General features: G+C 36.6%; 1 protein-coding gene across 1 annotated transcript in view; it reads right to left on the bottom strand.

Moving 5' to 3' along the window:
* The window catches only part of LOC113236576 (vitamin K-dependent protein C), an 88,982-nt gene that overhangs the window by 4,792 nt on the left and 57,682 nt on the right, over positions 1-26,508 (bottom strand). Inside the window, exons 9-11 of the mRNA XM_026472714.1 lie at positions 25,516-25,718; positions 16,254-16,410; positions 7,953-8,111 (exon numbers count right to left, since the gene is read on the bottom strand). Of these exons, the coding sequence (XP_026328499.1) occupies positions 7,953-8,111; positions 16,254-16,410; positions 25,516-25,718 (519 nt within the window). The remainder of the gene's footprint in view (positions 1-7,952; positions 8,112-16,253; positions 16,411-25,515; positions 25,719-26,508) is intronic.

Raw genomic sequence — 26,508 nt, 5'->3', positions numbered from 1 at the left:
TCCGAGTACGGAGCCTTGTGGAATTGAATGATTAATTATTCTAGTGTCAGATGAAATATTAGAAATTTGTCCGGTTTTATGATCAAAATATTTTGTTTCTACTATATGTTGCCTGTTTTGTAGATATGATTTAAACCACTCATACGCAATACCCCTTATACCTACCGCATGTAATTTGTTCAATAAAATGTGATATTGTATTTTATCGTATGCTTTTGTCATGTCCAACAAAATACCTATCCCATATTTTTTATTATTTAATATATTAAGTGCTTCCTGTATATATTTAAAAATTGCTAGCATTGTCGAGCGATTCTTCCTGAAGCCGTTTTGATTTTCGTCGAATATTTTAAATTTCTCACAAAAAGGGTAGATACGGTTGTACATTGCCTTCTCGAATACTTTTGAGGAAGTTGGTAATAGTGCAATTGGTCTATAGTTGGTAGCTGCTAATTTTGTACCTTTTTTATGTAGCGGTTTTATTACAGCTTTTTTAAGACGATCTGGATAGAATCCTTCCACAAAGGATTGGTTTACTAGTACATAGAAAGGTACCGTAAGTTCGTCCGCACATTCCTTGAACAAAATGGGCGGTATTTCATCTAATCCGTGACTGTGCTTATTAGGTAGATTTCGTAATATTGCATTTATTTCCTTGTGATCGATCGGGCGCAGGTATATTGATTTTTCAATGAATGGTTCTCGTTAACTAAATAAAAAGATACATAATGTTTTCTATTTATTGCTATATAATATAATAGTTTCCCTATATCGTTCTCACTGCTACAGTACATCGTTTGTCTCAAATAGAGATGCGCCCAGTACAAATTTTACCGAGTAACCGAGTACCGAATATTACTCGGTTTAACATTTGCCGAGCCGAGTACTCGGCCGAGTTACTCAGTTCATTACAACCGGAACGCGATGATCCTAAAAGCCCCCGTTGCTCTAGAATTAGGCCGATATTTCAATGAAAATTTATTGTCGCGAGAGCAGAGTCCTTTCCAATGGTGGACAGAGCATAAAACAAAATATCCAAAACTGGCACAGTTAGTGTTTTTATGTGCACCTGCAAGCACTGTGTATAGCGAGCGGTTATTTGCCGAAGCGGGTAATGTGTATGAAGAAAAAAGGAACAGACTATTTCCTGAACGCGCAGAAAGCCTTGTAAATATTCCTACATCATAACTTGCCTTTGTTAAATTTTAAATATTAATAATGTAAACTTTCTTTTTAAATTACTAAATTGCTATAAATTGTTACAATTGCCTACAATTTCTAGTAATAAATCTGTTTTGAATATTTTAAATATATTGTTGATTTTACTTTATTATGTCTATAGCTGTGATGCTTTGTTTTAACCGAGTACTCTTCTCATGAACCGAGTTATTCGGCCGAGTACACCGAGTACCGAGTAGCAAACGAGTACTCAGCGCATCTCTAGTCTCAAATAACTTACCTATTTATTTCTTCACACTGTTTTTAGAAAAATCTAATTATCTCGAAAGTGACATTTTGTTGGTTGGTTATAGTTTGCATAACTATGTCCAACTACATATCTCGTAAGTATCGTGCTCGACGGTAGACAGCCGATTACAATACAATATAAATTAATTTGTCAAAACTGGTCAAAACAGTGGTCTGGCAACGTATCCCACGAACGCAAACTACGCAGCAGAAGTTTTCAACGTTGCAATTTTACTGAATAATCAAGGTCGCAAACAATAATTTCATTTTTGTTTTGAATACTTAGGTTCTAATCAAACCACAAATATATATATTTTTTATTCTTCTTAATGGCTAAATTTGGCTTTTTTTAAATATTTTCTTTAAATTTCAACGAATTGGTGCATTATATTTACTTATTTACGTATTTTTATGTGTATCATATTTTTTCACACTGAAGTGCCTGTCCATAATTTGCAAGCAAATATTTAGCTCGTACTTTAGTAGGCGAAAGTTACTTTTTACTCCTAAATTTGTTATTTGTCTTTTATTTAAAACAAATAAAGTGTCAGGATCAAGATAAGTACCATTTAAATAACCACACCAAATTTGGTAGTAAGCAAGTTTGGTTTGCCCTAGAAAAATATGTCAAAAAATAACCACCAGAGTCTCACTGTAATCCAGTTTTTGTATTACCTATGAGAATAAGCAATATTCTAGGATCTTCAAGCTACACTTCAAGATACAGGTATCTTATTATCTTATCCTGTAACACGTTACAGGATGTACTATTTTCAAAGTTCCACGTGTTATGTTATCGCCTAAAAACTTACACAAAAGCACCATATTTAAGCGATTTTGGGCACCTCATCGCCTTAAGGGACCCTCCGTGCCGCATAGCCCGGAGACACCCTGCGTATAATAATGTACTTGGCCATTTACCAGGTGTCAAACTAAGGAATTCCCTGAAGTATGAAAACCTGAACAACGCGGATTCCACTCTGAGGCGCTACCCAGAACACCCAGGCTATAAAAAGGTCATAAAAACCCTTTGTTAAACATTTATTTAGGTAACTTTTAAGAAGTGGAATTAATTCTTCTTAAGTCACAAAAGCTTCGCAGAATTTTTCTTGAATACTGCTTTTTTATATAATACTAAGAGGAACAAGTCGGAAGCCTGGTAGTAAGCTAGACGCCTTTCTATAAAAGTTGCAGTGCCACTCAGAGCTTTAAATCGCAAATCTGAGGGGCACTGTCACTGCGCCCGTCACCCTGAGAGATAAGTTGACAAGTCCCTTGTGCCTATAATTTCACCAGCACCCTTACCATACCAAACCGGAACACAGTAATGCTCACATTATGGCTTGGCGGCAGGTATAGTTAAGGTGAGAGTAGTTCCCTGGATGAACTTTTTTACAAGGAGCTCTACTGCTACTTAAACCAAATTGCTGCTAAACGGACTCCCCGTAAGCAGTAATTTTAAAATTTTCGATTAAAAATTAGTGAAACAATATTATTACGCAGTTTTCTACATTCACTACATCAATAACTTCTACCTGTTCGGTAAACATATTATTACATTCGAAATCATCTTTATTCTGTACGATAACAAATTGCACTCACAATGGAGATGGATATATAAATAGGCATTAAAATATAAAGTTGTTATAAATTTTATACTATGAAAGGCTTTTAGCTGCGATTCTCTAATTGTCAATAAATTACTCGCTAATCCCTTCTTAATCACTACAATAGTTTCTTTTAAAACAAAACATTTCAGTTGTTGTTATGAAATCGTAAAGTGATTTATGATTTAATTACATTAATATTGGACAAGCCGTGATATCCTAACGGTTTACCCTACCGCCTCTCGAGCACAGGCCGTGGTGGGTTCAAATTCGGGCTAGCTGAGTTTCTGAGTTTCCGGAATTTGAAGGAAAACATTATGATAAAACCTGCACGTCAAAGAAGGTAAAAAATCCTCGAAAAACGTGTGAAGTCCAGAACATGCACTGGGTCAGCGTGACGGAATATGGCCTAAACACTCGCTTAAAAGGAGACCGTTGCCCGACAGTAGGACGTATAAATGGGTTGATGATGACCAATATTCATGTCGAAATTTAATACAAACTTAGTGGTTTTGACACAAGTGAAATAAAAAAAAATACTTATCTTTTTTTTTATTAATACACATATATTTACAGGTAATACACATATATTTACAGAGCAAAAGAGATCTAATTGATTTCATTGGTGTCTAAATTGTTCTGCAATTCATAACAAATCACAGGTGATACTTTAGTAATTTAATATGACAGACAACTAAATCTTAATCCTTAGAGTTTCTTGCTCGTTCTTCTCAGAGAGGTCAGCGTAGTGAACGAGCAGCAGCTTGAAAAATGACATTTTCAAGTGTAAAAATGTTACCTATGGAATAAATAATAATAGTAACGCACACACTCAACATAGTCCCTAGGGAAACCCTGTGTCACAGTTGTCATGGATACACACATAGACAACCACAAATTACACCTAAATTCACGAGATAAATAAATGTAGACCATACAAATATTTCTCCCGGCCCGAATCCAACCTGGGACCTCTGCGTGGCAGTCCGGCATGGTAACCTTTCGGCCACTGAGGCAGATAAATGATTATTTGACTTTGACTTTGAATCAATTACCTGGTTTCAAACTAGGGAATTCCCTGTACTATGAGTACCAGAGTAATGGCATTGACACTGGGGCAGAAACGATTAAGAAAAATATATTTCCCAAATTGCTCCTACCTCGCAATCGAACTCGAGACCACTTCATCCAGCGCCCACAATGCAAACCGTCGCGTCGGTTCGGGGTTAATGAAGTAAATCTATTGAAACTGTCTTGATTGGACTGAAATTTAAGCGACCAAATTTATTTCTTCATTATGAAACAAAAACTTCAACAATTTAGGTTTAACAATTTATGTTGTGCGAAAAACACTCAAACAATTCTGCGGCAGAGGCTTCATTGCTTTAATGAGGACTTCTTAATTAACATCTTAATTCTATTGTAAAAAATGTAATACAGTTTCAATATAATTTAAAATGTTTTCCTATTATATTTTTATTTTTATTTTTTCCTATATTAATGGATGGATTGTGGATTGGATTTGTGCTATGTTGGCTATTGAATTGGCTGTGATATTTGCAATATATAACAATAATCATTAGAATTACAATATGTTATGCAAATGGTCCAGTTTGCCAATAATTTTATGGGTAAAATATTATAAAGTAAGAAAGCATTGTGGTATGAAAGTTGATATAGTAACCAGAATAAAGAGGGGAATACATTGACGGTTTGGTCATGTACAATTGTACACAGACCACATAAACACTGTCATGTAGAAAGAAATTGAAAAAGGAATTGAAGGCACAAATTTATGGAGCGAATATGGGTGAAGGCGTGGGGAGGCAGACCTCGGTGTACGCACATCTCAATTGATTGTTCCTACCGGGGATGGAGATTTGAAAAGACCAGGTTAAAAATACCAAGAATAAATTGGCATGTATGAAGAGACTGATGGGAGTGGAGGACGCGAAGGTTTGTCAGGGGCAAAGCAGGTGGAGGTTCATGGTCTCTGCCTACTCCGGTGTGAGACAGGCGTGAAGATATCCGTCGTCGTGGCGAATGTTCACCGAACCCACGGCGCCGACTCAACCGGCGAGAGGTAAACCCAGGGGGTTTTAGTGGGGTAGGCCCTCCAATCTGGAGAGAAAGTCCCCACATAACATCTGAATCTCCCTGGGCTCAGGGGTATCTATAAAGATGTCCCATCCGTTAAAAAAAGGCGTGAAGATATGTAAATATTATAAGTTCAATACAATGCTACGGAGATTGTTTGATCGTAAAAACACTATGTATTTGCATATCATTGCAGGCGACTGAACAAGCAGTTCTCACTAAATATGTAACTACATATGTACATAGTCGTACGTATTAACAACACCTGGAAAAAATATAGTTACAGTTTATACTGAAGTAACTTTTTTAAACACCTAATTAATGGATACAGGCGTTATTTGCGTAATCCATGTTAAAAAAAAACGGGTGTCAATTATATATACATATAATTACATAATAATAATAATAATAATAATAATTTATTTAAGCCTTTTACAAATAATGGTATATAACTAAATAAGTGCTAGTTTTACCATGTTTGGCTTGTTAGTAATTGACTGAAGGTTATCTGTCCCCTGATTTTCATGCTAGGCTAACTGTGTTATGAAAGTCAGTAGTTCGGTTATTTAACAAATTTACAAGCATATTTATGGTGCAGTATAGGGATGTATGATGCAGTATATGACGGAAAGAAAAAAGAACAAACAAACAAAAGACTTAAGGTTAATAATTGTACACAAGGGATGTAATAAGGAGCGTGAGTGCGTGCAAATGTAGAATGCTATATGCCATTGATGTCTTTTGACCTATAATCGTAATAGCTTATCGACACCAAACAAGCGTGGATATCTTTTAATTTCATATGCAAGATCTGCCTCTTTACCTTTTTTTAAGATATCAAGTGACGGGACGAACAAGTTTTTACGCCTTTCCATAACAGTCGCAGTGTCACTCAAAGCTTAAAATCGCAAAGATCTGAGGAAAACTGCCTCTGCGCCCGTCACCCTGAGACACTTGATTTGTTTTTTATGCTATTGAAATATAAAGTTGACAAGTCCCACAGCACTCACAGACCGAAATAGATGTGGCGGCAGTACTTTCCTAGATGAACTCTTTCACAATAAGCTCTCCTGCTACTAAATCTAATGTCTAAAAGCCAACACGGGATACTTTTAGAAATAAAACTATAAATTATTTATAAAAAGTCAATCTACAATGTATCTAACCAATAATATTTTTGCACATGAGACTTGTCAACTTATGTCTCAGGGTGGAGGGCGTAGTGGCAGTGCCCCTCAGATCTTTGCGATATAAAGCTCGTGGTGGCACTGTAACTGTTATGGACAGGCGTGTAGCTTACCATCAGGTGTACGACTTATTCGTTCCATCACTTGATATTATAAAAAAAAAGAATTAAACAAAGAAAATAAAAAATCAATGCTTCTTTTGTCTTCATCTTGTCGAATCCAGAGAGTCCTCATTAATAAAGTTAATACTATCTCATTTATAATGAACGAAGCCGTTCCAGTTCATTATAGGCAATTAATAATTAAGGGCAATCACTAAACCACAATGTCGATGTTGCTCCTAAATACCTTGAACTTGTTTAATTAAAAGGGCGAAAATAAATAAGGAATCTACCCTCTAAATATAGAGTTTATTGTGGTAAATAAAATGTTGCAGACTTTGCATGCCAACATTACAAATCTTGAAGGCAGGGAATGCAAAATGCGCAAGACTTTTAAAATTTTAAGATCTCACTTTAATTACAACTTCTCTTGTATGTCGCACGAGGAAATTATTAATTAACTTATACCCGTACTGTTTGCCGTCCTGAATGTTACCTACAATTTTATATCATAGCCAATTTAATAATATGCACGAAAATGTGTATGTGCAACTTTCAAGCCGATAACTAGACGACAGTCCATCGTTGCAGCTACTGCGACTGTCATTCTTCAACTGGTATGCCATTATGGCGGATGTTATGCCATATACAATATGGTACTCAATGCATATAAAGGAATAATAAAATTAGGATTATTGACCATCAATATAAAATATTTAAAGTCAACAATCAAAACATATATTCGTGATACCGATTCCATCCTCTAAGAACCGATCACAGATGGAAAACATAAAATTGCATACTTCTTTAATAAGATTTTTGGCTTTAATGCAAGTCCTTTGCGCCAGATCTTCATTCAATTATCGGGATCCTTATTAAATATTTCTATTGTAGATTTAATAGCTTAATACTAACGCCCCCCACCACTTACTACTAACTCACAGCCCCGCACTAGGGAAACCCTGTATGGCGAGTGCCATGGACAACCTCAAATTACACCCAAACTCCCGAGAGAAATAAATGTAGGACATACAAATAATTCACCCGGCTCAGGGGGTCTACTCTCGATCTCTGTCCGACATCCGTCCAAAACAATTACTGTCAAATAAGTAATATTCGACAAAATTAAAAGACAAGTATCAAGTATGAAGCTTCATTCGCATCACGCGTCTTTTCATTTGGTCAAATATTGCTTATTTGGCAGTAATTGTTTCGGACGGATGTCGGACGGAGATCGAGAGTAGACCCCCAGCAGTGGCTGTCAAGCGTGTTAACTGTTTGGCCACGAAGGTAGTAGTCTCTGCAGCGACCTACCTGAGTGCGAAGTTGATTTAAGGACTTCAACACGGGCCACCGCAAATCATAACCTGGTGTAGTTGCTCTTGAGGGATAATGGAACCAGGTTGTGGCGGGTTTATCTGTTTCCATAGTGCACATCTAGTAGCAGTCGGATATAGTCACTCGTAGCAAGAAAGCTAAATACAAAACAGTACCTGTAAGTAATACTGCAAGTTCCGGTCTCGACACAGTAGCGGTCCTCCAGAATCGCCCGCGCACGAGTCCCTGCGCCCTCGCCCTGCGCACACCATGTTGTCAGTTATTGCGTACTGCCAATAGGAACGGCGACACGCACTCTGCTGCACCGTGGAGACCTTGAAAGGAAACTTTTCTAAAGCGTACTGTATGAAATGTGGTTCCAGAACAAGACTAGGAACAAAAATGGAAGTAAACGTAAATGCCGAACCCAGTGTAGGTTAAATCGTGCAAAATAGCTGCGATTGTGTTGAATATTTTTTCATGCTGTTAATTTTCCCACTCTCCCTCCGCATAAAATTAATAAAATAAACAACACAAGAGCAATTACAGTCACAGACACCACCACCAAAAATATACCCGACACGTCGCCTCTGCGAGGCATCGTCAGGTGTTGTTGATTGTTCAACAGTCCGCCGAAGAATTAGTTACTTCAAGATTAGGAACAAAACTACTACCAGCAATAAGACTGACAACAATATTTAATAGTTAGCCTATATAATCCCACTGCAGCCTCCTCTCACAGTGAAAGGGCTTGGGCTACAGTTCGCAGGCGTACCCAATGCGGATTTGTAACTTAACATAACTGCCTCCGTGTCCGAACGGTTACCACACAATGCCACGCGGAAGACCCGGGTTCGATTCCCGGGTCGGGAGAAATATTTGTGTGGCCTACATTTATTTCTCTCGGGAGTTTGGGTGTAATTTGTGGTTGTCTATGTGTGTGTCCATATCACCCGCGATACAGGGTTTCCCTAGTGCGGGACTATGAGTGTGTGCGTTAAAAAAGCACACATCATTAAATTAGTTTACAAATGTGTGCAGTTTTCCTCACAATGTTTTCCTTACCCATTAGCTTAAATTTCAAATAAAATTTCGCACATAAATTCATAAAACTCAGAGGTGCAAGCTTGATGCACGACCTTATGTTTGAGAGGCGTTACCACCATTATGCTAACCACGGCTACACAAAAATATCGTACAACAAAAAAATACACTGTCCGATTTGCGATGATATAGAAAGAACTTATGACCATAGGCAACAGTGAACCTTATTTTTTATCATTATTATGAATATGAAAAATGAATAAAAAACATCGTAATAATTAAGAACGAATTAAAAGAAAAATTCCTTCGAACTGAAAGGACTCGAACCTGTCTCTGTATGCCAAAATAGGGCACTAAACTACCAACTGACCTACAGATAAAGTCAACAGCCCTTACGAATTTCGAAAATGTTTATTTTATTTTATTAATTTCTATCACAAACTAGTGGAGTAAGTACATTCAAAATATCATGATACATGATATTCAATACTTTTATTTTATTTTTATTTTTTTTATTTAGTCATTTATTGCAGGCCACGATCGATATAATATTATATCTTAAGGACTAACATACATACAATATAATATAACAATATAATAAACAAATAACTAGTGTACACGAATTGCACTTGTCGGTGACGTGTGGCGCAATGTGCTGTCCGGTCCGGCCGGTAACCGAGCGGTAAAAATGAATAAATAGTATTAGTAGTTTGTGACAAAAATGAACCAATTCTACAAAAATTGTTCAAAAGATACTTCTAAGAAATATTTTTATTTCTCTGTTCTTACCATGTTTTTACCCATAAATTTTCCCGCAAAATTATTTTAGGTTACTTCTTGAATTAAATTGAATATTTGAGGAAAATTATCTACGTTACCTACAAAAGCGAGACACCAAATTAAAATGTTACAGTATTATTGGCAGTTGGGCCAGCAAATTCTTGTCTAACTTTTAGGCCGTAACACCGAAATTAGTGAAGTTGTGAAGTCGAATATTTAAACTTTCTCTAGACAAACAAATATTTCGGTGTGAACGATATTAAGATAACAACACGGTTTTGGAGTTCTTAGCTAATATACATAATAATAAAATCATTTTCCCGTATACATAATAATAAAAACATTTTCTCACTTATTTTTACTTAATTTACTTACGTAGTAGTAACTAACTACAAGTTCATGAAACTTGTAGAAACTCCCAGAAATTCCGTATTGTAAAAATGTGCACATACATGTAGTACACCAGTTCACATTACTACACAATATTTTGGCCGCCAAACAGTAATGTGAGCATTACTTTGTTCCTGTTTTGAACAGTAAGGGTGCTGGTGAGATTACAGACACATGGGACTTATCAACTTATGTTTCAGGGTGATCAGATCTTTGCGATTTGAAGCTCTTAGTGGCACTGCAACATTGACATGCACTCTTTAACACTAAGTGCACTGCTTGTTCACTTGATATTATAAAAAAATACACAAATATTCTTGAGTATTAAAAATATTTAAAAAATTTCTTACAAATTCTACAAATAAAATATAGAATTAAAAACATTGTTGTTTCTTTCATTTATAACAACAATACCATGGTGTTGTTAGCACTAACAAGTTCTAAAAGGAATTCCAATACCATTTCGTTTTAGTTTATGACCTTAAACTTGAGGAATTACGAGTTAAGCAGAAATGAATTAAACTACTAGCTGTAAAATGCATAATGTTTTCGGTGAGTCGTTGGTAGTTACCCCGTTTGGGTAAAAGGTTTGCTACCTTTTCGAAACTACTTCTAATCTAAACATTTAGAATTGCTCTCTTACATAATGATCTATATATCTATACATCTGAGGGCTATAACTCGATGTTTGTAATTTTTACCGCCCGTGCTACAATACAATGTTTGTCATTACATTTTCAAGGAAATAGATACAAGGATAATTTGTTTCTTGTATGAATAAAAATAACTTCACATAACATGTTTATTGTTTTTTTTTAAACAGATTGCCAGCTATTCTTCCATAGATAATACAACTCGAACTAAAATGTTCTAAAAGACAGACACATGCAGCCACAACGTATTAGATAATAAATAATTTCCAAATTCTAAATTTTTTTTTATTACGCACAGGAGTCTTCGCTCTACTACAACGCACAGGAGTCTTCGCTCTACTACATGCGACATACTCAGGATTACTATACATAAGTCGTCATGGTACAGGAGCTGCTTCAGGTTTAGTGCGGCAAAGATATGGAACGATCTACCCCCACCAATGAGGAAGAAAATTGGGGCGAACCGGTTCAGAGCCTTATTTAAATCAGCCTTAATAAAAAAAGCAACTTGCAGCAGTGGATCTGAAGCACTCTTACTGGAAGGCACTAAAGCTGGGAAATTATTTTAATTTCTATTTGTACCTTATTATATGAGTAATAAATACGCACACACACACATTGGTTAGAGTGACCTATAGATGTTGTTTTTTTTAATCTTATTTTCTGTTCTGTGTTTTTTGTTCTGTATTTTTTTTTTCGTTAAAATTAGTTTATTTTCACCTATTTATTATATGTATAATAACATTGAATTATTAAATAATATAAAGTGACGGTTTTCAAAATTTTGTAATTGTTTTTTAGGCCCTCATTGCTTTTAAGCCCGCCTAAGATCTTAGGGACAAGGAGGAGGCTGACAAACAGCGCAGTCTGCAATAACACCGGTTTCAGGCACACAAGCTGAGATACCTCCTTTTGCCCTCTGACATGTTTGGCGTACCGTTTATTGGTTGTTTATGTTTTGGCTTAACATGTTATTTATGTCAAAAAGTGTCATTGTGGCAATAAAGGATAAAGGATGTTTGTATTTGTATTTAAAAATACTTAAGAATTTGAATTCACAAAATAAATTTTAGTGTACATAGGCGATAAGATTTCCAGAACTGGCCACTTACAAAAACAATATTTAAAAAGTAATTACAACATTTGAAAATGGAACTTTTTGGCTGTAGAAAACAGTTTGTTTCATCTGATTGTTACCTGTTTTTACATTGTGGCGTCATTTTAGAAATTGGTTGTCAGCATCACAATGGATTTAACTCGTCAAAATTTTCGTAGTATGATTTTATGAACTTATGAACTATTTATAGCTGGTTTGCAGAATTCAAACGCGGTCGTCGTATGAATCTCAGTGACGAATTTCCTGATGGTCGCCAAAACACAAACAAACAATGAACAACAAAAACATCAATGCTGTGTGGCATATGATCAAAACAGACAAACATGTAACATACCATGAAATTCGGGCATCGGATTAGACATAGGCATGAGTTAAATACAATCAATACTACACAAACATTTGGGTGAGAAAAAGCTGTGCTCGGTGGATCTCACACAATTTGACTGAGGCTCAAAAAACGGATCGCGTCACTTGGTGCAATGCCATGCTTACCAGATTCAACGAAGGGGCGTCAAATTTGGTGTGGGACATAGTAACAGGTGACGAAACAAGGATTTATAGTTACGATCCCAAAACACAGCAACAATCGAGCGTATGGGTCTTTCGAGATGAGCCGAAACCTACCAAAGTGGCGCGCGTGCAAAGGGCCTCTAAACGGATGATTGCTTCTTTTTTTAATAAAACTAGACACGTGGCTACTGTTGCTTTGGAGAATCGTTGTACAGTGAATAGTGATTGGTACACGACAATTTGTTTGCCGGAAGTTATTGACAAAACGCTACGGCGTTTACGGTCATCTTGAACCACGATAATGCCAGTCTCACACCGCCAGACAGACAAATGAATTTTTGAAGGTGAACAACCTTGACCTTATAAGCTATCCCGCGTGCAGTCCCGACCTTGCGACTTTTATTTATTTCCAAAAATTAAGAACAAGTTACGCGGTCAACGATTCATCATCATTCATCACCTGAAGAGGCTGTCGAAGAGTATGAAAAATATGTTTCAGAAATTGTCACGGAGGTGTGTCATAAACGTTTTCAAAATTGGTTCATTCCTATGAAAAAGTGCATTAACGCTAACGGACCATTTATAGTATTTTCTTCTTATTCATTCCGGAAACATATAGTGCGCCTCACGTATGTATTATACATTTGCATATAAAACATTTCTTTAGGTTGTTCAGGTTTTTTTCTATATTTCAAGTTTATGCGAAATATACGTTCAGATTTTTCGAACATAAAAACTTTTTGCTTAATCTTGACGAAAAAAATCCATAGGGTGATAATATAATGAAAAAAAACCCATGTGCATAATTTAGGTCATTACGGTCGACTTTGCCTGCACGTCGTGACACTGTTTACGAGCAAGTGCGATGAAAAATATTTAAATATAGATGTTCAACGTACCACAACTTTCCTACGTTAAACAACCTAAAATCCAGCAATTTAAAAAGCTGACTGATTAGCTGCGACTAAATTAAAGAGTACAGCAGTAATACAACGTATGAAACCCACTACTAATTATTGTATTTAACCGGTTAATCAAGTGACAGCTGAATTATGTTCACTTTACTGGCGCACCCTTAGCAGCAATCGGCGAGTACGTTACGCACATTGGCAAATCCTTTCACAATGAGGGCATGCATGTCCCACACTTCCACATTTCAGCATAGCGGCTATTAGTGACGCGGACCGCGTTAACTGCCTCTGTGGCCGAATGGTTAACATGCTGGTCTGCCACGCAGACATCCCGGGCTCGATTCCCAGGCCGGGAGAAATATTTGTATGCATTCCATTTTTTCTCTCTTGGGTGTAATTACATAATGGTTGTTTACGTGTGTGTCCATGGCACCCGCAACACAAGGTTTCCCTAGTGCGGGGCTATTGAACATGTGCAAATAAAAAGTTTTTTTTTTAATAATATCAAGTGACGGGAAGTCGTGCGCCTGATGGTAAGCTACACGCCTGTCCATAACAGTTGCAGTGACACTCAGAGCTTTAAATCGCAAAGATCTGATGGGCACTTTCACTGCGCCCGTCACCCTGAGACATGTTGACAAGTCCCATGTGCCTGTAATTTTACCAGCACCCTTACCCTTCAAAACTGGAACACAGTAATGCTGACATTAGTGCTTGGCGGCAGAAATAGGTAAGGTGGCAGTACTTCCCTGGACCAACTCTTTCACAAGGAGCTCTAGTGCTACTCCAGTTCTGGGCCGCAATAATATTAATATATGCCATCGATATGGTAAGAGCGATTATTTCTTTTTTTGACTTTAATTCAACATTTTACTGATATATAAGATTACGTTCTTTAGGTCGAAAAAATATATCCATCTGTTGTTGCTGAAAAATGTATCAAGCAGTTACAAGTTCCTTGGCAGGGTATTTGAGTTATTACCATAATTTCCGATTTTCATTAAGTTTATTAAAGCCATAAAGACAGCTGTCCGAAGCATTTCACTGCTGTTCTTAAAGACTAGCTTGAATTTGAATTTGATTAGCAGACTTGGTCTGTGGACTAGCAGTACTTTATGTATTAAAATGTTAAGAAAATTTAATTTAAAAAATTTAAATTGAAATTCAAAATTTAAAGTTACAAGATACTCTATTTCATACATAATAACTCTGAATGAAAACCTGACAAGTTCACGATTTTCTGTTAAGCAACAATTTTAATCAATGTAAATATTTTGTATAGGTTGTCGAATGATTATTGATTACATACCTTATTGTATATGATAGACATACGTGATATTCTAAATTTGCAATTATTTTGTTTATATGTACATCGTAGTAGCCTAAGACTGTGATTCCACCAGAGATGTACGATGTAACTAAGCGGTGCGCGGAAATGTAGCGGCGCTCTGAAACGGTACAATGGTTTCCACCAAAGCTGTGTGAGGTACGCTACGCGGTGATACGACAAGCTCGCTCGCGTACCTCGCAAACATTCCTCACTCGAATTCCTCGCATAAATTCCTCGCACGAATCCCTCGCATACATTCCTCGCACGAATCCCTCGCATACATTCCTCGCACACATCTTGCGCTTTTTTGTATGTACAAATGTTTAACTTCGCTAGCCCTCTTCCACCAGAGCTGCGCTAATAGAGGCTAGGGAAATGAATGGATTTTTTCCTCGTACACCGCTTAGCCACCTCGTTCATCTCTGGTAAAATCGCAGCCTAATGATTTGTCCTGCTGCGGATTCGAATTTGAATTTGCACCTGTGAGTTTCGGAATTTATGTGCGAAATTTACCATGAGCAGCTTTTAATTGAATAGTGGTTAGTTACATCAAAATGTAATAGTAGAAACCCGTAACCTATGATAAACTAATACGGAAATAACTCTTCAATTTTCGCACACAAGAAGGCGCCTAAACTTCAAGTTGCGGACACCAGTCACAAATTTATAATCTCAGAAATCTAAATTCTCAAATAAGTAACATTTGCCTACCACCCATAATAATACATTATTATAGAAGCCCAGGAAGAAGAAGTACAGGATTGCCGGACGAATATGAGTTATGATATTATAAGGGTCAGGCAGTTCTCGTTCCCTTCGAAATATATATAGAGCTCTTCTCAAACAATGCGAGAAAATAATAAAATACTAAAAGATGAAGAGAGAAGGTCTAATGGAAAAAGTAATTTCAAAAAGTAATCATAAATTTTCATATATTTTTGTTTGCTTTTAGCTGGAAACAAATATTCCATGACAAATTTAGCATTCTTATTCTAAATTAAGCGGAATGTACTCTATTGTTGTATTTACTCACTGGAACTCATTATCGTAAAATATTAAAAAAACATGGAAATAACAGAAGGACTTCAAAATACGTCTTTCGTTTATTTTACCGCCTTCTTTTTAAGAAACTGGTAGATGCAATAATCATATGGTACAAATATAGTCGATAAAATAAAATATAGACAATATTTAATTCTCGCAGTACGGACTCTGAGTGGTCACACACGGCGACCTTTAGCAGCGATACAATCGCGCGATTGCGTCGCTACACTTGCAATTTATGGGCGATTGCATTGATGCATACGCGCGACTGCATCGATACAAACGCGCGACTGCATCGATACAAATGTGCGATTGCATCGATACCGTCACTTATGGAATCATTATATCTTATACGAAAAATCTGTATAAGTTTATGCACACTGTTTTGTATCACGTTTGCATCGCTGCTTAAATTCGCCGTATGTGACCGCTCTCTAACGCTAGTGAGCAGTTAGCTGTATGATAGATTTTCTTTAATCTGTATACATTACGCTTTGTTAGTAAATGTATTTAAAAGTTTAGAGCAGTGAACAGATATAGATATTTACGTACTTATTTTGCCGACTTAGGGCGGCAAAGAGTTAAACACATCATAAATGACAAACTTTGTAGGTTCTTCATGTATTCTTCATCAAGTAATGCAAACATTTCCGAGCATGGTTGAGAAAAGAATATTTGTATAGTCTCGTGAAGCTCACCTGTGCTTCATGAAGTATCCTCGTGCCATGAATATCCGTGGGCCTCTTTTTGCCCCATCCAAGAATGACACATGTGGAATGAGGCGCAAGTTTTTCTTGCGGCCGTGGCAGACACGCGACGCCGTGTCCTAATTCTGGACGCGCTGGTTCTGGCAACCTGAAAAATGGCAATTGGTCTTCTGTAACTTATCAAGTCGTAAAAATAACAAAATAAACCTTTTTTTATGATGTCAAGTGGCAGGACGAATAATTCGTGCGCCTGGTGGTGAGCGACTTGCCTACCCATAACGCTTACAGTCCCACTCAGTACTCACAAAGATCTGAGACACCACTGCGCCTTTCACCCTAAAATATAAAGTTGACAAGTCCAATGTGCTTGTACTTTCACCAGCATCCTTACCCTTTAAAACCGGAACGCAGTAATATTCATATAACTTACTGCTTGGTGGCAGAAATAGGTAAAGTGGCAATACTTGCCTAGGCGAACTATTTCACAAAAAGATCTACTACTAGGTACTAAAAGTAATCACATCAATTGAATGACACATCAATAAAAATAAATGGTAAAAAATTTAATAAACCTTTATATTTTCCTTTATTGTGCACTTCCCCGGACGAACTCTTTTACAAGGAGCTCTACGGTTGCTATGTCAAAATCCCTTAAAGCGTATTACAACATTCTGGAAATGTCCCACGCAGAAACATGTTAAACCTCTAAATCCACGCAAGCTGTTCAAAGGGCCGGTTTATGTGCGAGACTGTCACATAAATTACATGATCTCAAAGTAAGTCGTTCCCAGTACCTATAAGTACCAGAGCAACGACAGTAGCCCCGGGTGCGCTACTTAGGGCTGAAGTTCACAACAGAAACTGCTAGGCTACCGAATTCGTACTGCCTACGCTAGATCAAAGATAGTATACTTAAAAATCAACTGAGATCCCAATTAAATATTTACCACTACCATCTTTAGCCCATACCCACTGCTGAGTATGTAGCTCCTCTAAGGAGATAACTGACTAGGCGTTAGTCAACCACGTTGACTCCAAACAGATTAAAGATTTCAAATCAAAGTTTTGTGAAGTGTTTCTGAATTTTATTACAGCATGTATATTATACATGTAAAAGAGATGTGTGTGATTTCCATTGTTGAATGATGATCCAACAATGGAAATCAAACCCAAAATCTTATTTATTATTATTTTATTAAATTGAAATTAAGGGTGAAATGTTTTTTTTTAGTAAACGAAACAATAAGCAAAATTAAAATTATTGACAGTAGTATGCTAAATTGAAATGACGCTTTTAATCTTGAAGTGTCGATTTGTAAACATGTTTTTATAAAAAAAATAGTGGATTTAACATCCCACTCACCAGTCGCGTAGCGTCGATTTCTGCCACCCAGGACCAACATTAAATTTGTTTCCCCTTTATTTTCTCGCTAAACGGAAGTGGTTCGATCGGGCAGGCTCAACTCGACTGTGTTTTTATGTTCGCTTGCCGTCGCCACCTTTGTTTTTCAAGATATAGTTGTTTCAAATAGATGAATTTATTTTCTAATTTTAAGTAAAAAAAAAATCGATTAGGGCTCGGCCACACTCACCGTTGCCCTCATTGCAGGATGGCTACTCTCGATCTCCGTCCGACATCCGTCCGAAACAATTACTGTGAAATAAGTAATATTCGACAAAATTAAAAGACAACAATCCAATATGAAGCTTTCTTCTTATATTCCCCTTCCCTTCCTCCCCTTTATCCCTTCCTCTCCTTTCCATCAGCGGACCACCCGTGCCGGACTGCGTTGCCACAGTTGGACGGTCTGTTCAATACCGTCCCGCACTAAAAAGTTTGGCAATTCGTTTTTATGCCGAACCATCAAATTGTGGAACCAACTCCCGGCGCATGTATTCCCTCCCCTCTATAACATCGTGTCCTTCAAACGTAGTGTGAAGAAGCATTTGGCCAAACCGGCAAAATGATAGTGACGGAGTGAAGATATTTGTGTTTTCCATCCGTTACTCTCATCTCTGGACTGTATTCGCACTTTCCATCAGGCGCGGTGCAGTCATTTTGCCGAGTCACAATAAAAATAAAAAATAAAAAATTCGCATAACGCGTCTTTTCATTTGGTCAAGTGTTGCTTATTTGGCAGTAATTGTTTCGGACGGATGTCGGACGGAGATCGAGAGTAGACCCCCAGTGCCGCACGGGGCAATGGCTCTACGCTGCTGCATCTCACCTGATAGAGAGTGACGATGAGATCAACAGTGCACCATGCACACCTAAATAATGCCTATTCACTTTCGCCTTGAAAAGGCCCAAGTTATAGCGTTCGGGGAACAAGTCTGCAGACTGGAGGAGGAGTTCCATTCCTTAGACGTTCGCCATATAAATGTGGAAACGAAATGCTTCAAGTGAATCCTTGGAATATTATCCACAACGTAATTATGACTGTCATAAATTCGACTGAATTTTTAAAAATCTATTCTATTAATTTACAAAATAACAATCATAACTTGTCAATCACAAAATTAGCCAATGTTAAAACTTGGAAATTCTCTGTATTACAACTATAATGCTGCCTCCGTGGCCGAACGGTTACCACGATGGTTTGCCACGCAGAGATTCCGAGTTCGATTCCCGGGCCGGAAGAAATATTTGCATGACCTACGTTTATGATTCTCCTGAGTTTGGGTCTACTTAGTGGTTATCTATATGTATGTGACATAGGCTTTTCTAGTGCGGGGCTATTAAAAAAAAACAATCCTTAGAGGCACTATATAAAATTAGAAAAGTTTGTTTCCGAATTCGTTCGCACGGCCCGAGACCTCCTCATTCTAGGCGTTAACACACATTAGATGTCGACAATTAGATAATTTTTACTTTTCACCTCACTAGCTCGGAAAGGCTTTCTTTCTCATTAGAAATCTGCGCGCAAAAGCGTTTGTTACACGCTAGCGTGGAAAAGGTTTTTGAAATTCGAACTTGACGATGAACTGTGGTGTGGTGCACCAAACTTTTCCTTTCGATGAAAAAAAAAGATAATGACACGTTCAACTACGCGATTTGTCGTACATTACTTATTTATGTAATATAAATCTTAATAATAATATGTATCATTTATTAATAGTATTATTGATATTAAATTGACAATAATAACTAATTGTGATTATTAAATTATTTAATTCGTCGAAGAACTAAAATAATTTCAATAATCACTTAATCACACAAAATGAGATATGCTTAGATGGATATAAATAATTAGATATAAATAAGATAAACTTTTTCTTAAAATCAAAAAAACAGATATAGCTCAATTGTTTTTCTTTCATCTAACATTTTCCTCCCTATAGTGAGGTGAAAAGTTGTGTGTTTCGCTTGGCAACAAAGTTGTTTTGCGTCTCGTGCCTTGAAACCCTCGCTACGCTCAGGAATCTATGTTTGAACCACGATGGAAGCGAAGAATCTTAGCTTCCTTCGTTTCCTCAGGTTTCAATACCAGCACTCGCGTCATACAGCAACTTTGCAGACTTGCATAACAAACAAATATTTTCATCTTGTGTTAGTACACCAGATAAACTTTAAAAGGAAAAAAGTGAGGAATGCTCATAATTTGAAAGTAAAAGATGTAAAGAGATTGATCAGCAGAGATATGTAGAACAAATCATCGTTATTTTGTAGAAAGGGCGTAAGCGACATTCGAAAAATTCGAAAAAAATTTCAGGGAAGCATGTTGTAGGTTTTCACGATGATATTTTAAATTCATCACTAACACTATACTTTTATTTACAACTTTTTAGACAAGTCATATTTTTATTCAACTAATGACTAAAATTATTGCTATAGGTATAAACAAAACAGTACAACAATTTGGAGACTTCCGAGGGAGCTATTATGCACTCTATGTGTATTACTTCCTGAAGTTCAGGATACACCTACTCCGATTTCTGCAAATGAGTTAATTTGACTTCTACGTTTTAACATACGAGTTAATTTGCCTGTTTCGATATCAGCCGATCAACAATTTCTCTCGTGAGTTTGGGTGAAATTTGTGGTTGCCTATGTGTGTATCCATGGCACACGCGATACAGGGCTTTCCTAGTGCGAGGCTATGAGTGTCTACGTTATTTATTTATTATTAATGTTATTATCGACCCTTAATCAAGTAAAAGTAAATTATTTACATCTCAATTTTTTTAAGTAATCGATCGACTCCATACAAACGTAGCAACGTGCCTTATACGATGTGCACACATGCTGCACGCCGTGTACGGACACACACATTGGCCATTATCTAGTAGTGCACTCGCATTGTATAGCGCAGGTTGTAGCACACGCCATTCATTATAGAATTGAATTGGTCGCTGGTAGTTCGAACAAGAGTGCCTCAAATTCAGAATTGTTCACTTTAATGTCTATTTAAAAATCATACTCCATAATTAAGATACCAATCCGTGATGCTGAAATCAAACTATCAATATGATGTACCTACTGCATTTAACAAAGGTTATTTCAATATGGCAACAGAACACTGCGATGAATATCTAATTTTTCTTTCAAATTATGTTTACAACTTGTTGTTATGAATAAATCATTATTGATTTTTTTTTAACTTGTAGGTACAACTAAGATAATAATGTAGCAACCCTACGCTCCGGGCAAAGCGTAGGTATTTACGCGCCGAACGTACGTGAGTTGCCCAACTTGCTTTTATGATACTACCAAAAGAAAACATGACTTACCTTAAAAAAAAATTATGTCTACGGCCTTCAATTACAAGGAACAACTGCAATATTTTATGGATTTTGAATAGAGGTTGAGTAAGGTTCATGACGGGTCAGGGTTCAACCGTGAAATTTAATCTACTACTAAAGATTTATTTTGTTGTCAAGAATGAACAAAAATCAACCTTGTCATTTCTCTGCCTATGTTTTTATAAAGTTATGAGTATACTTAAGCATTACTTAGGTGAAGTGTGAATTAAGGTACTTTTTGGGGCGGGCTGACAAGTAACCTATTTTTCTTCTTCACCCACCGCATTCGAAGTTTGTCAATAAGAATTTACAAATGGATGGGAAAATAAATTGTGAAAGTATCTCGTTAAAAAAATCCAAGAGGTTCAATATAACTTTATAATACGAAATTTGACAGCTTCCATCAGAGATTAAACTTTCACTCTATGCACAAAAGGTACAAAAAGCAGTACAAAGTACAATATTCAAAGTAATTTACTGTCATATCCCTAAGTATCATTGGAGCTTTTTGTAACATCCTGTATAGTACGGTACATTATAATATGTACACTACAAAATAATAGATGTTAGGTTGTCTACGGCATAATAGCTCCACAGGGACATCCACGTGATAATAGTGTGCCGTATAGATCAATAAATTATCATCGCTCTGAGACTTCCACCACATATAACATTCCTTGAAAGTTACATTGATGACTTAAATACTAACAAAATACCGTAGCTGGGTCGGAAGTAGGATGCCAATAAATTCACGAACTTTTCTTTAATACATAAACTAACAATAAGCAGAGTATTTTGATGTCAAAATTGAACTTAGCGAAATGAAGACAACATAGCACTATCAGTGTGTAAGTGTAGGGTTTAAATAATCTACGGAAGTTAACAAAACACTAGCGCGTTTCAGAGTATAACTAACGCTATCCAGTGGCGCCCGATGAAACCTAATATTAGTTGATAGGTGTTACAATACTTCAATAAAAATAGTTCAAGCACATTGACCTAAATTATGTAACCACGTGTACAAGTACAAAACATAACAACAATAAATTCATAAGCCGGTACAAGTGCCTATGTTGAAATAGGTCAACGTTAATTTACATCAACGTCAAATCAATGTTCGATCTATGTCCGATACGACTATTTGAAACAATTGACTTTCGATGACTATAATACGAAACCAGATGAAATAAACAAATGCCTCTCAATCAATCAGTAAATAGCGTCTTATCAAGAGGTTATTGATTTCGTGCTCTTGGTGTAGGGTTTTATTGAAGAAAAAATTGTATCCAACATTTTATTAGGCGCTGAAATAAACGACATTATTTCATAGTAACTTATTAGTATTTTAAACAAATAATAATATAGTAATATGTGCCAGACAACTACACCAATTGCCTGATCTCAAGCTAGGGAATTCCCAGTATGAGTACAAAAGCAACGGATTTCTGGGACACTTGCCAGTATACCCAGTCTAAAACCAATTTAGAAAAGTACATTTCCCAAATTTGTTCTACCAGGAATCGAACCGGGACCGCCGCAACCAGCGTCCACAATGCAAACCGTTAGGCCACTGAGGTAGTCAACAACAACAGTTCGTGATATGTAACGAATAATATTACAGCTGCAAACTATAAAAATATACAATGAACTACGTCAGAATGAATTGTTATACATCATCTATGTGTACTATATTATAGTATTCGTTTTAAAAGATTTATTAAGTCGCGTACTCGTATTCCACAGCAGTTTGAACTATAAATCCCAATACTGAGCCTATTGTACCAAAATACCAGCTGACGTTTCTACAATGAATTGGGGTTTACGATATAGGAAGTGAATTCGACAATCGGTAATAAAATCTGACATTAAGGTCACCTACGTCGCAATACTATGTTATAAGGTCATAAGTTCGATACACAAAGATATTATGTAGTGAACTTGCCGGGAACACATATACAGTACGGTCGTAAGTAGCAGTGTTACGTAAAATTTCATACTGTTAAAGGGTTGTTTTCTTCTACATATTATTATTGTTATTATTACATTTCCATTTTTCAGCCGTTACTATCTCACTGCAGGGCAAAGACCTCCCGTCCTTTTCTCCATTATTCGCAATTAAACGCCGCTACATGTCAAGATCTCATATGAGCATCTATACCCGGCCTTGGGTGGAATTCGATGTAGAATGTTTACTTACAAAACTTTGCTAGGCAACAAATAATGACCAACCAATTTGAGTCCTCAAAAATACAACATCCCGAATTCGAAAAAATCATCCTGAACAATATCGGTATGTACCTAGGTCTAGCACCCTTATCACTTTTGCCGCTGCTAAGAGCTGACGCCGAATGACGAGATGTACGTAACGCAGTCGCGGTTGGGTCACTAAAACTTCTATATCTCTTAAATACGAATAACTGAAGTCAAAGCAAGTCTCATATGTATGTATGTCTAATAATGTAATGGCTCTTAATGTTGCAAATAGAACTTTCAATGTATTGTAATTGTCATGAAATGTTTCATTTGACCTTTACCAGACTTCCTTTAAAACAGTTGCATGGCGCGTGTAGGCTACGGTCATAGTAGAAATTACGGGTGCGTGACTCCACACAAACGGCGCAGTGCGGTTTGTATGTGCGCCCGCGCACCGTGTATAAATGCACACATTTGCATATCTAGCGATGCACTAGCGTTACATAACACTGATATCAACGCGCCTTTCATTATTACGCGAATGTGTGCGTCCATACACGGCGCGCAGTGGTTGCGCGTGCATACAAACCGCTCTGTTATTTTGAACGGAGTTAACTTACTTGTTTTATTCTACTATGCTACGGCGACGTCCTTGACGTGTGCCTATTAAGCGTGTGCTAGTGCTAGGTGCACACTATTATAGTGCCATAGTCTGTGTGTAGTAGTGCTGTCTAGTGCCTCCTCTAATAATGATCTCGTAGTGCTAGGAAACATTCGTTTTATATTGAAGTTGACAAATTCTTAAATGTTAGAAATCACATACTGTTCAAAGTCCTAGATTTAGTCCTGAAAAATTTCACTGATTTAATTCCATTTGCAATAATAAACCCTTTTTCCACTCCACATTTTTTAATTTGTGCCGTTATTTTACAAACATCGATTATTTTATGTGTCCGTCGAAGCCGTCGAAGCATTCTTCTTTTATATCCTGGTTATCACATCATCTTTTACCCTACAATGCTTGCTTGTTACGTTTCCCACTTAGCCTAGTATTCTCAACGTAATGGGTATTTTGACTACATCGTTTTTATTGCTTTGTTTATATCGTTCATTGTTTAATTTTATGAAATTACGTTTCGGTTGAAAACGTATAAAGCGTACAGTCATATAGTATAATATTTTTAATAATAAGGCGAGGATAATCTATTAATAAAACAATTCTATATTTCCCTATTACAATGGCATATACAAAATACATAATTATTTATACTTATATCAATTGAGCCATATCGTCGCCTTAGAGTGAAAACCTCGTGTTTGCGTTTTCACATAGGTAGTCGGTTTTTACTGATTTTTGTTGCAGAAAAACTTATAAACTTCTTGCTCAAATATATTATTAATGTAATAAAGTATCTGAAAGAACCCTAGGCCCTTGGGGTCCCGGTACCCTTCATCTGTACAAACTTTTATCCAAAAAATGAATAGACTGTCTGGGAAACCCAAGGGCCGGCAACTAACTTGCCCGACACATTAACATAACAAAGGGGAACGCTGCCAGCACCTTGGGCACCTTGCTACAGGGACCCAATTTTATTCACATAATTTAATCCTAGTTTTACTTTCTAGTATTTAAGCTTTTATTGTACCTTACCTGTATATAAGAAAATAAAATAAATTGATTAATCTGAAAGAGGTATAATTTAACTAACTAAAATACCAACTACAAGCATTATTCCATTTACTACTTTTTACACCATATTTTTATCTTCGTCCTGAAAAATACCAATATAAATCGCATACGAGGTTTTCACTCTAAGACGACGATATAGAAAAGTGGACGGCTTTTCATTAAAGTTTGAGTTTTTTAAACTAATCTGAAAAAATCTTTTAATATCTACACCTAATTATAATCTTGCCCATAAATATAAGTAACTTAAGGTTACAAAGTGAATTTTTCTGAAAAGAATCCTGTGTAAGTTCGGTCAATAAAATTAATATCAGAACTATTGTTCGCATTGATTCCTATAAATACCATGATTTGAAAATGTCACCTGTATGGTATGTATTCTGTGACATATAGCATAGGATATCTGGTGTTCTAAGTGGACGTGCGCTCGTGTGGCTCGTAATAAACTGGACCGACAAAAGAATAAAACGTCCAGTCAAAGAGAGACCGTACTAAGTGTACAATGCAAACGTAAACTGAAACTGGTCCTTGTTTGCTTTTTGAATAACCAGTTTTTAATGAACTTTGATTTAAAACTGGCCATCACACGCAGCTGGCCATCACAATACTTGAGTTCCAAGTGAAACTGACCTTAGCATAGCCACGTCGTTTATAACAGTATCAGGATCGTAGCGGGGATGGATAACAACTTCCGTGACCTTCATCTCCACTTCTCCTCGGTTCTTCAGCAGCAGGTCATGCTCTCCGAGCCGGACAAAGAGCTTGCGTCGAACGCAGTGTGCTGCTGTCACCACCCATCGAAGAGATATTAAGGTACCTCCGCAAAATGCTTCCTGAGGAAAAAATTACGCTTTAATTACTATTGACCGCGCTTTAGTACGTACTAAAGAGGTATTTTTTACGTGATAAAAAATACTTCTTAGAATGCTTTAGAATTCTTCAGCCATATAATGTATGGTAAGTAGATAACTTGAAATATACTTTTAGGGGCAGTAGCCTAAAATTTAACCTACTGCCTGCTGAATTTACATCAAGCCTCTGAGTTTTTCGCACATTAATTCCGACAAAAATTACACGGTAAAGCTCCTTAAATTTATATGATAAAGAAGGTATATATATATGATATATTTATGATAAAGAAAGTGATATAACAATTTTGTAGTTAAGTTTATGATGATTGTACTTTTGTATCGTCATGCCTAACCAAATATTATTGCATTTGTTTTAGTGCATGCTGTGCCCTTCTTTAAGTAATAGGACACTTAGTTTAAAACCATAGTGTCTATTATATATACCTGCATAGTTATAGCGTACTCATTTTTGTGAGAGCCTGATTAAATAAATGAAATTAAAAAATTTAGATTTAAAAAAATCCTATAAACTGCTTTAAAATTTGAATTGAATTTGAAAAATGATTTAAAATTTAAAGTGAAGCACAACATCGCGAGGAAATCTGAACGTAGAAGATGTTTTGAACGTGTTGATAATATGTGCCACACAACCACACCAATTGCCTGGTCCCAAACTAGGGAATCCCTTGTACTGTACCAAAGCAACGGAATTCAATCTGGGACACCAATTTAGAAAACTGAATTTCCCAAATCGGTCCAACCGGGAATCGAT

This window comes from Hyposmocoma kahamanoa, unplaced genomic scaffold (assembly GCF_003589595.1).
Source record: "Hyposmocoma kahamanoa isolate Upper Pololo Valley unplaced genomic scaffold, ASM358959v1 92, whole genome shotgun sequence".
NCBI classification, from domain to species: Eukaryota; Metazoa; Arthropoda; class Insecta; order Lepidoptera; family Cosmopterigidae; genus Hyposmocoma; species Hyposmocoma kahamanoa.
The sequence above is the reverse complement of the archived record's forward strand: the minus strand, read 5'-3'. Positions and strand labels throughout refer to the sequence as shown.